Consider the following 14,933-nt stretch of genomic DNA (forward strand, 5'->3'; position numbering starts at 1 on the left):
AGCAACCAAGCCCGTGTGCCACAACTACTGAAGCCCGCGTGCCTAGAGCCCGTGAGCCACAACAAGAGAAGCCACCGCAGTGAGAAGCCCACGCACCGCAACGAAGAGTAGCCCCTGCTCGCCGCAACTAGAGAAAAGCCCACACGCAGCAACGAAGACCCAACACAGCCAAAACTAAATAAATAAAATAAATTAAAATAATAATAATAATAATAAATTTTATTTACCTGGAGCCACCTGCCCCCTGTGTTTAGCACAGCACTGGATGCCCAGCAGGGCATCAGTAAGTCTTGCTGAGTGATTTTTCAGTTGCTGGGAGATTCAGGAGTCAAAGAAAAGAAGCTGGTATTTCTCCTCTTCCTGATTCTAGAAGGACTCCTAAGTGCCACCATTTATCATATGTTCAGAATGTGTCAAACCTGTGCCATGTATCTTACAAGGGTACTCTCCCTGAATCCTCCCAACATCCCTGCCAGGTGTTGCCCCGTGTTGGGGATGATCAAAATGAGACACAAACAGGTAAAGTGACTTGCCCATAGTTAAGGTGCTACTGTGGTAGAGCTTAGATTTGAACCCAGGTCTGTCAAGTTGCAAAGTCTGTGTTCCTAACCACCATGTTTCCAAAGGAAACTGCTCTCGGACACTCCTCTGCAATCCAAAGGTCCTGCCCCAAGTAGAAGCTTCTGGCTGTGCCCAGTGAGGCCTGTTTCACTCGAGCATCTCATCTAAATCCTACCTATTCTTTAAGGCCTAGTTCACCAGTCACCTCCATAAAGCCTCCCTGATCCTCCCAGGTGGGAAGGTCTTTCTGCCTCCTCTAAACCCTCAAAAAAGTCCATCTGCACCTCGACTCGCACCCACTGTCTACTGCCTGACTCTCCTGCAACTATACTGGATTTCTCAGACCAGTCCTTGAGCTCCTTGAGAGAAGCAGCTCTTGGGCATCTTTGTTTGTTCCACCAGCCAGGCAGGCCCCGAAGGGTGTGGTAGGGTGCCAGCTCCCCTCCCCCACTGAGCTGTAATCTGAGTCTTGGGCTGGGCTCGGTGAGGTGAGCTGGCCCTGCCTCCACACTGGCATCCAGATTCCTGTGGGCCCTGGCCCCAGCAGATAAGATCTCATTCCCTGGTTTGAGGGCAAAGATGCTATAAAAAGCAGAGCACCCAGGCTCCATATTGGCTTGTGAAGGAGCACAAAAGCCTGAAGGATTTGATGGGTGAGGGCAGAAGCTTCTGGGTCCCAAGGCTTGCACTCGGTTCTCCTGCAAGGACCTGTATGACCAAAGCCAAATGGCTTCTCGGCCAGGAACAGCTCTTCTGATGGACAGTCCAGCGCGAAGCTGCCCTTCCTTAGGCTTTTAGGGCCCACTAGAGAGGTACCAATGCTTAGATACCAACATCAAGGCCAAAGACCACAGCCCCTCCTCTTGGTCTGGCTCTTACTGCCTAGAGACCCCTGAGTTAGTTAACAGAGCAGGGAAAGCCCTCCCTGCCCTGCCGTTAATTCACTTGTGGCTCTGGGCACATCCTCTCTCGGCCTTAATGGGGAGATGAGAGGACTGGATCAAAACATTTCCATCTCTCCTTTGGGCCCTGGGGCCACAGGCTAATATTCTACAGGTAGAATAATATTGTCTACTTTCACTCCCAGAAGCAGAGTCAGAGCAGGAGATGGGGGTCCTCAATCCAAGAAACAGCAGAGGCCAATCGGGGCTGCCTAGTATTGTGCCCTCAAAGCCTGTCTCCTTAAGAGGCAATGCCTTGTTTCTGCTGCCTCCGACGTAGCTGCTTCCCGTAACAGAGTCTCAGAGGACTGTCTGGGCCCTGGCCACTTTAGGAAAAAGGGCAGGAGGACTGAGTTACCTCCCAGGGTGTCAGCTGAGCTCACCTTGGAAACCCACCAGAACCAGGGGCAGAATGAACCCAGTACTTTCCCTGTCTACACTGGGCAGGGGGAGCCTGCTTCATCTGCTTTGATCCTCAATCCGGAAAAGTTTTTCTCTACTTTACAGAATCATCTTCCCTCCTCTTCTCCTGGGACACAGCTTGTTTTTCTCTACTTTACAGAATCATCTTCCCTCCTCTTCTCCTGGGACACAGCTTGTTCATTCTGACTGGGTTCATTCCCCTTGCCTAGAAGGAGATCTGCAGTTCCCCAGGCAAACCCCTCTCCTCCCAGAGGTAAGTACCACTTCGTCCAAGGAAAGCCCTTTACCCTTCTTCAGATTCCCACAGGACAAGGGCCAAAGCTCTTAACCTTTGGCCGGGGGGTGGGGGCCCAAATCCTGCTGAGAATCTGTGGCTACTATGGGCTTTCTTCCTCTGATACAAACACACAAATGTCTGCAGATATTTGGAGGGGGATGGTCCATGGGTCCCCTGAACTCCATCAAGAACTCAGAAAGAATCTCAGAAACCTAGATCTAGATCCTAGAAGAACAGCAGGTCACCCAGTCCATTCTCCCACCTAAGCCAGGATCCCTTCTAACAGCAAGGCCCCCTGAGTGACGTTTCTCTTCTCCACCTGGCCCACTGCTCAAGATCACCTCCTTCAGGGAGCCTTCCCTTGTCTCTCCCCCTCCTCTCTGAGCCCCTCTGCATCCTAGCCAGAGCCACACAACTTCCCACCTGTGCTTTCTCCCCTGTGTGTTGTCTTACTTCCCCAGCAAGAGAGTTGGCTCTCTGCAGACCCATTCATTTAACCCCATAACCCTGAGCTAGAGTTGGAGATGACCATTACCATGAACTTGAGAATTCTGTGCTTTGAAGCCAGTGCTCATGACAGCAGTGGCCCATTCCCCCAGAGGATGGGGCTGTGGAGATCTCCTTCCGAGGGCCTCAGTCTGCCCAGGCCTCGCCAGAGGTGGGGCTCCTGTGGGACGACTGCCTTTCCTGCTGGAAAGTCCCGGAGAGCCTTTCAACAACTGAAATCAACAGACAGGGAAACTAAGGCCCAGGGAGGCAAAATGACAATATTCAAGAAAGAGGCAGAGCTAGGACTAGGACCCAGGTCCCTGATTCCCAGCCTGGAGCTCTTTTCCTTACACAAGTGGCTTTATAAAAACTAAATCCGGTTACGATAGCCAGGACATGGAAGCAACCTAAGTGTCCATCAACAGATGAATGGATAAAGAAGATGTGGCACATATATACAATGGAATATTACTCAGCCATAAAAAGAAATGAAATTGAGTTATTTGTAGGGAGGTGGATGGACCTAGAGTCTGTCATACAGCCTGAAGTAAGTCAGAAAGAGAAAAATACCGTATGCTAACATATATATATGAAATCTAAAAAAAAAAAAAAAAATGGTTCTCACGAACCTAGGGGCAGGACAGCAATAAAGATGCAGACGTAGAGAATGGACTTGAGGACACGGGGAGGGGGAAGGGTAAGCTGGGACGAAGTGAGAGAGTGGCATGGACATATATACATTACCAAATGTAAAATAGATAGCTAGTGGGAAGAAGCCACATAGCACAAGGAGATCAGCTCAGTGCTTTGTGACCACCTAGAGGGGTGGGATAGGGAGGATGGGAGGGAGACGCAAGAGGGAGGGGATATGGGGATATATGTATATGTATAGCTGATTCACTCTGTTATAAAGCAGAAACTAACACACCATTGTAAATTATACTCCAATAAAGATGTTAAGATTAAAAAACAAAAAACAACAAAATCCGGGAATGCCCTGGCAATCCAGTCGTTAGGACTCCATGCCTTCACTGCTGAGGGCACGGGTTCAATCCCTGGTCGGGGAACTAAGATCCTGCAAGCCTCGCAGCCACACACAAAAAAAAAAAAGATTAAAAACTAAAATCTGCCCTCACACTCTCACACTCATAAACGCACAGAAAATTTCTGAAAAGATGCATGAGAAAGTTAACAGTGGTAACCTCTGGGGAGTATGACAGTGGAGGTGGTCAGAGAAGTGAGGAGGAAAACTTTTACTTTTTACCTTAATACCCCTCTCTACTGTTGAACATGTTTTATTTATTCATATTATAAAAATAAACCTGCCACAGAAAGGAGATTCTGGCCCCAGCCCACTCCCAACACACACACAAAAACAAAGAGAAGACATAAGTCAACCTGTCTAGGTACAACTATAAATTAGCAAGACTGCCTTTTTGCATGGTTTACGGCACTGGTCTCATTAATTCACAGTCACAGTGCGGTTGATGACTCGATGAATCTTCCTAGGAAAAGCTTAATTCAATTAGGGCTCTCGGCAGCTCCCTGAGGAAGCTCTGGTATCTTGCTTTTACTTATACAAATTGAGGGTAAACCAAACAGATGCAGACTTTCCCAGAGAGACCCCACCCAGCCCAGAGAGGATGCCCTAGAAGACCCTCCATTAGAGCCAAGCCGAGGGAGGCAGAGGGGGTGGAAGGCGGCTGTGGCAGCAGCACTTACACAGGTGCTGGCTGACGCCTAGAGCATCACTCTGTGTCAAGCTGGTTTCTTGTCTTCCTCAAAGGCTTCACATGGACACTATCTCTACACGGAAGTCAGTCATGCACTTATTTGTCCCCCAAGTATTTAGGAGCCCTCCCTCTGTGCCAGGCACAGAGAAGAAAGCAAACAAAGGCTGTGCACTCAAGGGGCTTCCATTCTTGTAGGAAGCCTGTCCTAAGAATAGCTCTTTCTGTCCCGCCTGCTTGCCTAATTCCTCTCCATCTTCAAGACTGGCTCAAATTCCACCTCCTCTGAGAAGCCTTCCCTAACCACCTGTGCCCTCGGGGACTGCTCGTTCCCTCTGAACTGTGCCTCTGCCAGGAGTCTGCCGAGACCTCAGCACAGGTGGACCATTTTCTCCAAACAGACTGGAAGCTCCTGGTGAGCCAGGCCTGGGTCTCACTCTTCTTGGTTCCCCGATGTGCCACAAGCTCAGAGCCCGCTGGCTGGTTTCAGCTGACCTGCTTCTACGACCCCACCTTGGACAGATGAATTAATTAGCTGCTCTCAGTCCTGGCTGGCCAGCCCAAAGCCAGAGCCTCTGTGAGTCTGCTGGCACACAGCAAGTGCTACGTAAGTAAGTGTTAGCTACTTATTATTTTGGAGAGCTCATAGATTCTGCCTGACACAGCTGTGATGTCACCTCTCCGCTTTTCAGTGGCCTGGCCTCAGATAGGCCCAGCGCTGTGGAAGGGCCAGTCTGGGCTTAGGGGTAAGTGTCCCCCAAGGGACCGGGAAGGGAACTTGGGAAGGAATAGGAATTCTCATCCTGAATCTCACTCAGAGCTGCTTAAGGCTGTATGTTTTCAGGAAAGAGCTTGCCTGGGTAATTTGGGGAAACTCCAGGTTCTCAGAAAGTCAGTGTCAGAACTCAGGGGTCATGTATGACCTAACAGACTCCAAAACTGGCCCCGCATGTTGAAAGAGCTTTCCGGGGAAGGAAATGAAGTCAGTACGATCCCAGGGAAGGGGGGCAGCCCACTGATCCCGGCCCAACTCAAAACTTAGTTCAGTTAAAATTAGATTAGCCTGTAAGATTAAAAATACTCACATATAATGACGGCCTGCCTTAAAGTATCAGTTGATGTTTGTCGGCATCTAAAGAGATGGTTGGGCCCAGCGCAGTGTGTGCAGACAATCTTGGGGAGACATGTCTGACTCAGACGTTTACAGGGGGAGTGAGTGCTGCAGAAGGAGGCCCACACAGGCAATGGATGACTCAGGAATCACCCAGGTCCTGGGTTTGCTGAGTGAGCCTTCTCTCCCCACCACGGAAGGAAAGGGGGGCAGGTGGGGGAGGGTGACAGCAGGAGGGGAGGGAGGGAGGGAGGGAGGCAGCCCCGCCAGCTGTGTACAGGCTGGCATTCCCGAAGGGAGCCCAGGCCTGCTGAGCTCCAATGCCCTGTTCTTCCTGTGTTTCTGAATGCCACCACCTCTGAGAAGGGCTATTTGCTTCATGGTAAGACTTGGAAGAGAGGGGGGTGGGTCACAGTTTCCCCACCACCACCCCAAGAAATGATCCACAGAGAGCAGCCAAGACTTGAAATGCCTTTAATCCTTCCCTGTTCAAAATGATCATGGGAAAAATAAAACTTTTGAACCGAAAGGGAATCAGGGCATGATGATAAAAAGAACAAGAGCTCCAAAGTCAGACAGATCTGGGCTTCAACCCCACTGTTTTCTAGCTGTGCAAGTACCTGACACAGCCTCTGAAACAGGAGCTTAATAACTGACAGCTAATATAATTAACAAATATTTAACATAAATATTACAAATTAGGAAACGAGGGCTCAGAGAAGTAGTGCCTTGCCTAAGGTCACACAGCTAAGCAGCAAAAAGCTAGCACCACACCATATCTCAGGGTCTCTTGACCCCTTCCCTCTCCTGCCCCATTCAGCATGTTTTCTGTTGTAATTCACTTGTCTGCCTCTCCTTTCTCCTCCCAGAGGGCCTACAACACATCAAGGGAAAGGAAAAGTTTCCATTTCAAAAGTTTGCTGCTCCACAGGCTGTGAGAATGACAGGTCCCAAGGCTGAGTCAGCCGTCACACTCTCACACACTTTCTTCATACAAATACAGGCATGCTTGAGGGGTTAAGAACTTGGAGTTAAGTTGACCTGGGCTCCAGACCAACCCAAACCACCATGCTCCTTTAGCCCCTCGCTCCTCCAAGAGGAAACAGTGTCTCTCCTGTCAACCACTCAAGTTACCAACGTGGCTGTGCCTGGTCATTTACTCTAGTTAAAGACCATTGGGACCTCTGGTCCCCCTTGATCTTCACAACCACCTGACCAGGCAGGAAAGAGGACACCGCCTTGGGTTAGAAATCCAGGGATTGTGTCCTTTGCCACTTACTTGCTAAGTGACCTCAGGCAGGCCACAACCTGGGGCTCGGTTTCCTTAGATGTAAAATGGTTACATCAATTCCACCTGCTATTCTAACCCACAGGACCATTGAGAAGATCGGAATTAAATACTGTACACACAAGTGCTTTGGAAACAAGTTACAATACTAATGAGAATTACTACTAAACTCCACCTGCCTTACAGGGCTAAAGAGAGTTGTGCCATCTGCTTCCAGCACAGAGGTTGCCTCTCAGGGGATCCTGCTGGGCCCCAAGGGTAACCAAAAGCAGCCCAGTACCCTTCCAGCCCAGAAGCAGGAGATGGTAATCACAAGGTTAGCCATCCCCTGCTGGGCAAAGGAAACTACTCTTTAAGTGGCATTCCCCTGCCCAAGCAGGGAAGAAGCAAGCTCAGTCAGACCACTGAGAGAGCAAAGAGATGGCAGGCAGGGTCACTAGCAGAGGACAAGGGATAGGCCCAGCCTGGCTGCGGGATTCAGGTACACATATGTGGACTCACAGGGACAGAGGATGGGCCCAAAGCCGGCACAGAACCCCTACAGCTTTCCCAGGGCAGGGAGAGGGCTTCCACCATCAACAAGTGCCAGCCCCCAGAGGGAGTCCTAAAATCCCGGAAGGCAGGTGCAGTGAGCTGGGCACCCACCCCGTGCAGGGTCCCGGGCATCTGCTGAGGAGGACGTGAGAGGCAGGAGATGCAGCTGCACCCTGAGAGGAGACTGTGCCAAGGCTCAAACAGAAGATAAATGGCAATTCAGCATCAGAGCAGATAACCCCTTTGGGCTGTTTCCTCATCTGTGAGACAGAGAGCCTTTATCTCATAGGATGATAGTAGGAGTTAAATGAGATTACTTTTATAAAGTGCCTGACACCACTCTGTAGATACTCAATAAATGGTAATTCTTACTAAAACACACATTCCCCCCGCCCCCAACAGAAGAGATGTCACAGGGCAGGCTAGGCCTAATGCCAAAGTTGTGGATAAACAATAAGGGATACGGTTTTAGCGGAGAAATGAAAGCAACGGCTGTGGGCTGGAGTGGGCTGGGAAGACCGCCCAAAGTGGAGGAATCTGAACAGGCCCTGAAAGCTGCCACAGCACACTGGGCTCTGTGCTAGCATTCCCACGTTTGGTCTCGACATCGATCCTGGAAGGTAGAGACGGCATCCTTACCTTCCCGATGAGGCAAGTCAGGTTCAGAGAAACCAGGGGCCTGGTCACACAGGTACAGAGGGGCAGAGGCAGAGCCCGGGCTTTTGTGACAACGTCTGTCCTTCCCACCAGAGCTGGAGGGGCTAGGTGGGGCGGGAAGGAGAGGCAAGGTGCACCTCCTGGGTGTTCAGCTGAATGAAGTCCAGGTGATATGACCAACAGAGGCCCTCTAAGTGTCCTGGAGCCTCAGGACACACATGTCCTACCTGAAGCTTCTTCCAAGTCCCCAGATGACCTCCCCTCCCACTATCCTGCAGTCACTCAGCTGTTTTCCCGAAGAGGAAAAGGTCACCTTTTTCTTTTTGGAGAGTTCCATCTGGGCTTCTTAGAGACAGTTTCAAGGTGACCTTTAAGTTGTTCCTCTCTCCTTCTGAGAAGTGAGAGAGGCGAGTTCTAGTCTTACACAGGAAACCAGTTGCTGGGTCTGATATCCACGCATGTGAAGTGGGCAATAATGATCCCCATCTCCCCTCCTCACAGACTTGCTCTAAGGAGGACATGGCAGAACACACCTTGCAAACACCAAAACCAGAAAAAGCTGTAAGATGTGATGGGACAAAGGAAGGTTTTTTTGTCTCTGGTCAGGAGACGAGATGAATACCTGCTTCATAGGCTGCCAGGAGTTCCGGGTCCGGGATATCCGTAAACAAACACAGGGGGTGCCAGTGGTGAGCTGGGTTACAGTGAGGCTCTCCCTTGAAACAGGCACTGGACTGGGAGCAGGTAAACAGGGACAACGCGGAATTCATGCAGGGTCCAAACCACAATGTGAGGCGGAGGTGGGGGAGGGGAAGGGGCCTACCGAAGGCTTGGAGTCATTCTCAGAGTTCTCCCAATAGTCTAACCCCAACTCACGTCACGAGCCCCTCCTCACCGAGGAAAAGGCAAGAATCCCTGACTGGCAGAGAAAAAAGGCCCAGAGACGGGAAGTCACTTGCCTAATGTGACCCACTGAGTGACTTAGGAAAGAATCCAGAAGCATCTACCTTAGAACTTCAGCTCTAACCCTACCCTTCCCACACGCATCTCCCACAGTATCTACCTGAGGCTCTGCTCAACAATTAGGATAGGAGCGAGAACTGCACACAGCACCTTCTATTTTTAAAGGAGGGATAACTTGCAAGGGAAGCAGCTGCCCCAGATGACAGAGTGAGACCTCCAACATAGCTCCTACCCATGCTGGGGTGCTGAGAGAATAGGCAAGACCCCAAAATGAACTCCTAGGCTCCTCGGTAACAGATAGTACAGAGGGAGCATGGCCTCGGCACACCCCCCATCCCCCAAGTCGGTTGGTGCCATGTCCCCTCCCCACAGGACCTGCTCTGGAGGCAGCTTAAGTGAAGGAAGAACAAAGTCAGTAGGACTGACTTTCAGTCCTTCCTCAAACCTTAGGGAAGGACTGCTGGTGGCAGCCTAGGTTGAGAGATTTGTAATCCTCCAGCCTCAGAGGAAGACTGTAGGAGGGGCTGAGGTAGGGATGCATTTACCTTAGGTGGTTAAAATACCAACAGGAGCAGCTGCAACTCACTGAGTGCTTCCTATAGGTACAAAGCCAGCTTTACTGTGTGTTTCTTTATGTCATCATCACGCCAGCAGCATTAGAGCAGGATACTATTATTTCCCCCTTGTTATACTTGAGGAAACTGAGGCTCAGAGAGGGTAAGTGGCAGAGTGGTGCCAACCTCAATTCAACACTGCAAAGGGGGAGTTCCCCGGTGGCCTAGTGGTTAGGATTCGGGGCTTTCAACTGCCGCAGCCCAGGTTCAATCCCTGGTTGGGGAACTGAGATCCCGCAAGCTGCGTAGCCAAAACAAAACAAAACAAAAAAACCAAAACACTGCAAGGTAAAGGGAAAAATGGGCTTTCACTTTTTGCCACCTGAACTAGGACCCTTAAGATCTTTTGGCCATCTTTCTCTCTACCCTCTTTCCAGGATGGCCAGATGCTAGGGCACCCCTGTTTTCAGAGGCAGAAAATTGCCCTATCAAGCCAGAGACACAGTCTCTTGGAACTACAAATGCCCTCAGAGATCATATCCAGCCTCCTCACTTTACGATGAGAAAACTGTGGCCCAAGGGTGACTTGCCAGGGTTACCCAAGTCAGTGGAATGGCAGAAATGTCAGACCTGCAAGAGGCCACAAAGATCAACTGACAAGTGGAGAGGCATGACTGGCCCAAGGTCACAGAGGGAGGTGGTATAAGAGGCCAAGTTTCCTAACTTCTAGACTGATACCCTTGTCATAGCACCACCTCTGCCAGCTGTCCAGGGTCCCGGGCACAGTTTTGGCAGGGACAAAGCAGGCCAAGCCTGACCCCATTAGGATTAGAGGTAATCAGGCCTGCAGAGACAAACTCCTGACTATCCAGAGTAGGATCTTTGTGGTCATGCTGTCGACCCACCAGAAGGCACTGAGACCCACAGTGTGTGCATTAGCCTCTAATGCCCTAACACAATGCCAGGTGAGGGGGTTGGAAAGAGGAGGGCAATTTATAAATAGTGCTTATGAGGCCTCTTCCTGGTCTCACACAGGCAAATGACACATCAGTCACTTCAGCTTCTTACCAACAAATTAAGACACGGGGTTTCATGATTCCATTGATATGGTAAAATTTAGAGATTCTTGCCAGTTTCACAGGTGGGCGAGACCTGCAGAAAAAGGCCCCAGCTCGTTCAAGGTCACGTATCTGTCAGAATCGGCACACATGGCTCCCCTTGCCCAGACCTCGATTTTTTTCCGGAAAGCTGGCTGCCATCAGGGGATAGGTGCTGGTGGCCCAGCTCCATGTGCAGGCCTGCTACTGTCACAGCACCAAAGCCCCGTATCAGGAAGCCAGCTCCTGGATCTGTCAAAACAGAAGCACGAGTGCCCTCCTGCAGCATGTCCCAGAGCCTGCCTCATACCAGCCTGGCATCACCACTCAGCTCCTGCATGTCCTTGGGAAAGCTGCAAGGCTTCCTGCCAAGAGTCACAAACTCTCCAAACCCAAACCAGCAGAGTTCCAGGCCCCCGTGCCTTCCACAGCTAGCTGGGGGCCAGAAAAGCAAAAGCAGCTTTCAAACCCCCCCCACCTCTTGCCCCCCGGACACCACTTCAAGGGACTTCTGGGCTATGCAGGCTCTGGTGAGCTCCATCAACCACCCAGCAGAGCAGAGTGCTCAGGCCTAGCAGGGTGATAATCCTCTGGAAGGGAACAACTTTTCTGTTTCCTTCTCCCAAAAAGAACGTTTCGAAGTCTCTTCAGATCAGAACATGCTGAGCTCCTCCACCCGTCCCTCTCCCTCTTGGATGAGCAGCAGGCAGGCCAACATGACAGCACCTTGAGACACAGCTGGGTGCAACCTGGAGATGAGCTGGGGCCAGACCAAACTTGACCCTCCTCTACTCTCCCTCCACCCCCAAACCAGACTTCGGGAATTCCCAAGGCCCCTGTCCCATAAACTGTATAAGGAATGGCATTCCCAGGCAGGAAACTGACTCAGGGGCTCCTGACCAGCCTGGGCAGGCAAAGCCGACAGATAACACTCTGGGGATGAAGGAAGGTGAGGATATGGGGATGCCTCATCTTCCACCACATCTGTAAGTCTCCAGCACACAGGTCCCCCACTACACTCAAACTCCTTAGACAAACCAAGTAGAAATAGCCTCCATCCTGGAACACCCTCCCATGAAGCATGTAATTACACTGGTCGCTGTTGACAGAGCGGACTGTGCCACTTGCTGAAGACACTCCTGTCTCACACAGCTGGATGCCTGGCTCCCCTCGGGGTCTGTCCCAGCCAGAGGAGACTTGCCAGGCCTGGAAGCCTCGCTGAAGGTACCTAGTACCTGAAGCATCCCATCCTCTGGTCCTGCTCTCTCACCATGAACAATGCTGGCTCCAATCTTAGGAGGCCTCAGACCACAGAGGCCACGGAGCTCCAGTTTGAGAAGGACCACGATGATGGGATAGAGGCTGCCTACTTTACAGTAGTCCAGACCTTTATTCCTAGGCAGCCTCAAGTGGTAAGGATGGTTCAAGAAGCTCATTAGTTTGGTGGCGGCGGAAGCGTCAGGGGCGAACTGCACTTACCTATCTTCATAAGGCAGGCCAGCAGGATCCAGAGGGAGATTTCGAAGGGTATGCGCACGTGTGTGTAGTCGATGCCCAGGACTGGAAAGGCCTTTCGAGATTTCAGGCTGTGTTCAGTGAAGGAATGGTTAACAGGGCGGCTCTCGGGGGCGAGCTCCGGCGGGGCGGTGGTGACCTCCCCAATGGAGCGTTCCCGTGGCGGCTCTGAGCCTCTGATGGTGCTGGCAGTAGGGCTGGGCTGGAGGCCATGGCTTCTCAGAACGGGTAGCAGCCCCACCAAGGCTACTGCCACGAGCAGCGAAGGGAAGATTCGAGGTGGAGAGAGGCCAGAGACACCAGACCAGAGAAGCATCCTGCTGCCACCCTCAACGCTTAGCAGAGTGAGAGTAAGACCTGGAACATAGGTAGCAGGGAGTCAGCAGCGGGGGAAGAGAGACTGGGGGAGTCTCTAAGCAAAGTTCATGTTTTAGAGATGTGTTTTTGTGGAAGCAGTCCTCTGGAAGTGGAGGAAGGCTGGGTTCACGATCTAGAACTCCAAACTGGGGAAGAGGGACAAGGACTCAGGACCGTAAGAGAAGACCAAAAGGTCTGGAACTCCAGGCCTGGGAAAGGGGGTGGGGGAGGGGAGAGACTGCACCCTAGGGACAGAGGAAGGGACAGGATGGGTTGGACCCCAGGCAAGGAAAAGGAAAAGGGAGGGTGGGGACCCTCGGCTGAGGAAAGTGACTGATGAGCTGGGACTCGGCTAAGGAAAGGGGCAGGGAGCCTGAGCTAAAGGAAGGGGATCGAAGGGGGTGAGACCCAGTCGTGGAGAAGAAGAGAGGGGGCTGAGAGCCCAGGCTGCGAGGAAGTGAAGCCAGAAAGCGGCCGGGAGTTTCCCCACCCAAAGAAGGACCGGGTGCAGGCGCGCCGGGCTGAGATTCCGGGGAAATGGAGGGAGGCGGAAGGCGGAGGCAGGCGGCCTGGCGAGAGGGCGCCTTGGCGCGCGCTGAGGGCGGCTCGCGGTGGGCCAGCAGCGAATCGCCCCTCCTTGCGGCCCCGGCGCGGTGCTGCCCTGCGCCCTGGCCCAGCTTCAGTTCCTCCGCGTCCAGCTCCACTTCCAGTTGCAGCCCCGGCCCCAGCCCCGGCGGCGGCGGACTGATGCTTCTCTGAGCCCGGCGCTGCCACTTATAGGCACCAGCGAGCAGCCGGTGCAGCGGGCTAGAAGGACCTGTCAGCGCCCGCTCAACGCAGCGACCCCTGTCGCCGCGGAAAGGAAGTATCGCGTCGAAAGAGGAGGGAGCGTCAGAGACGGCAAAAAAAAAAAAAAGTCCGGAATCTACAGAGATTCTGACTAACATGAGTAAAATGCTCTACTATTTACAAAGCGCCTTCACATCCACATCCACATCCACAGTCTCATGGAGACTCCCCAATAATCTTGTGAAGGATGTAGTATTATCTTATACATTTAGTTACCGTGTGATCTTGAGCAAATTACTTAACCTCTCTGTTGCATAGTTTTCTCATCTGAAAAAGTGGGGATAACAGGAGTACCTATATCTGCTGATCTGCTGTAGTATAGTATATGTGATGACTAAATGAGATAATCTATGTAAAGTGTTTAGAATGGAGCCCAGCACATAGAACAATTATTATGGTTCCACTTTTGCAGATGAGGAAACAGGTAAAGAGAGTTCCTTAACTAGTTATGTAAATAGTTATATTGGTTTGCTAAGGTTACTGTAACAAAGTACCACAAACTGGGTGGCTTAAAGAACAGAAATTTACTGTCTCATATCCTGGAGGCTAGAAATCTGAAGTCAAGGTGTCAGCAGAGTTGGTTCCTTCTGAGGGCTGTGAGGAAGAATCTGTTCCATGCGTCTCTCCTGGCTTCTGGTGGTTTACCAACAATCTTTGGTGCTCCTTGATAACTCCAGTCTTCACGTGGTGATCTCCCTGTGTCTCTGTCTCTGGGTCCAGATTTCCCCTTTTTATAAGGTTTCCAGTCACACTGGATTAGGGGCCCACCCCAATGACCTCATCTTAACTTGATCATTTTCAATAACCCTACTTCCAAATAAGTCCACATTCACAGGTGCTGGGGGTTAGAACTTCAGCATCTTTGTGGAGGACACCATTCAACCCACAGCAGCAGCGGAACTGAGATTTGAACATATAGTGTTGGTTGGAATTTGTAAGATTTGAGAGATCATGGCCATACACTGGAATCCTTGGAAAGCTTTTAAACACTACCATTGCCTGGGACCTTCAGAGGTTTGTATCCACTTCCTCCAGGGTAGTGCCCAAGCAAGATGGATAGTTTTTCAAAAGTTTCCCCAGGTGATTCTCAACTAGGGTTGAGAATTATTGAGATTACTGAAATGCCACCCTTGTTTTGCAGAAGAGTGAATCAAGGCAGAGGAAGTCCAAGTGACTAGCTTGAGATCACAAAATGATGTCAAAGGGCTTAGTTCAGTTTAGCAACTATTTATGGGCCTCTTGACAAGGCTTTGTGCTGGGCTTTGGCAACACAGACAAAGACATGGGGAGGAAGGAGGTGGCAGTGGTTAGGAGGGGGCACAAAGTGGATACAACAAGGGCTTCTAGGGTGCTGATAACATTTTCTTTACTGGGTGGTGGTTACAAAGTTTACACAGATGTAGTTGTTCTGTGATAACTCATTGAGCACTCATGATCTGTGTACTTTTAATGAGATATGCTCTCCTTTCACATAAAAGTATATTCAAATGCTACTAGAGTGATGTGATTGTGACTGAAGGTGCCAACATTAAACTGAATTCTCTGTACTTCACATTCTCCTGGCACAGGTCCAGCCATTTGGGAGAT

General features: G+C 51.0%; 1 protein-coding gene across 1 annotated transcript in view; it reads right to left on the reverse strand.

Moving 5' to 3' along the window:
• Positions 1–12,566, reverse strand: part of SLC9A1 (solute carrier family 9 member A1) — a gene marked incomplete at its 3' end in the record, with an annotated part of 48,105 nt that extends 35,539 nt beyond the window's left edge. Inside the window, exon 1 of the mRNA XM_079726817.1 lies at positions 12,105–12,566. Coding sequence (XP_079582943.1) covers positions 12,105–12,456 — 352 coding nt within the window. The 5' untranslated portion in view covers positions 12,457–12,566. The remainder of the gene's footprint in view (positions 1–12,104) is intronic.
• Between the last annotated feature and the right edge of the window lie 2,367 nt (positions 12,567–14,933).

Source organism: Hyperoodon ampullatus (genome assembly GCF_949752795.1).
Source record: "Hyperoodon ampullatus genome assembly, chromosome: 2".
Lineage (NCBI taxonomy): Eukaryota > Metazoa > Chordata > Mammalia > Artiodactyla > Ziphiidae > Hyperoodon > Hyperoodon ampullatus.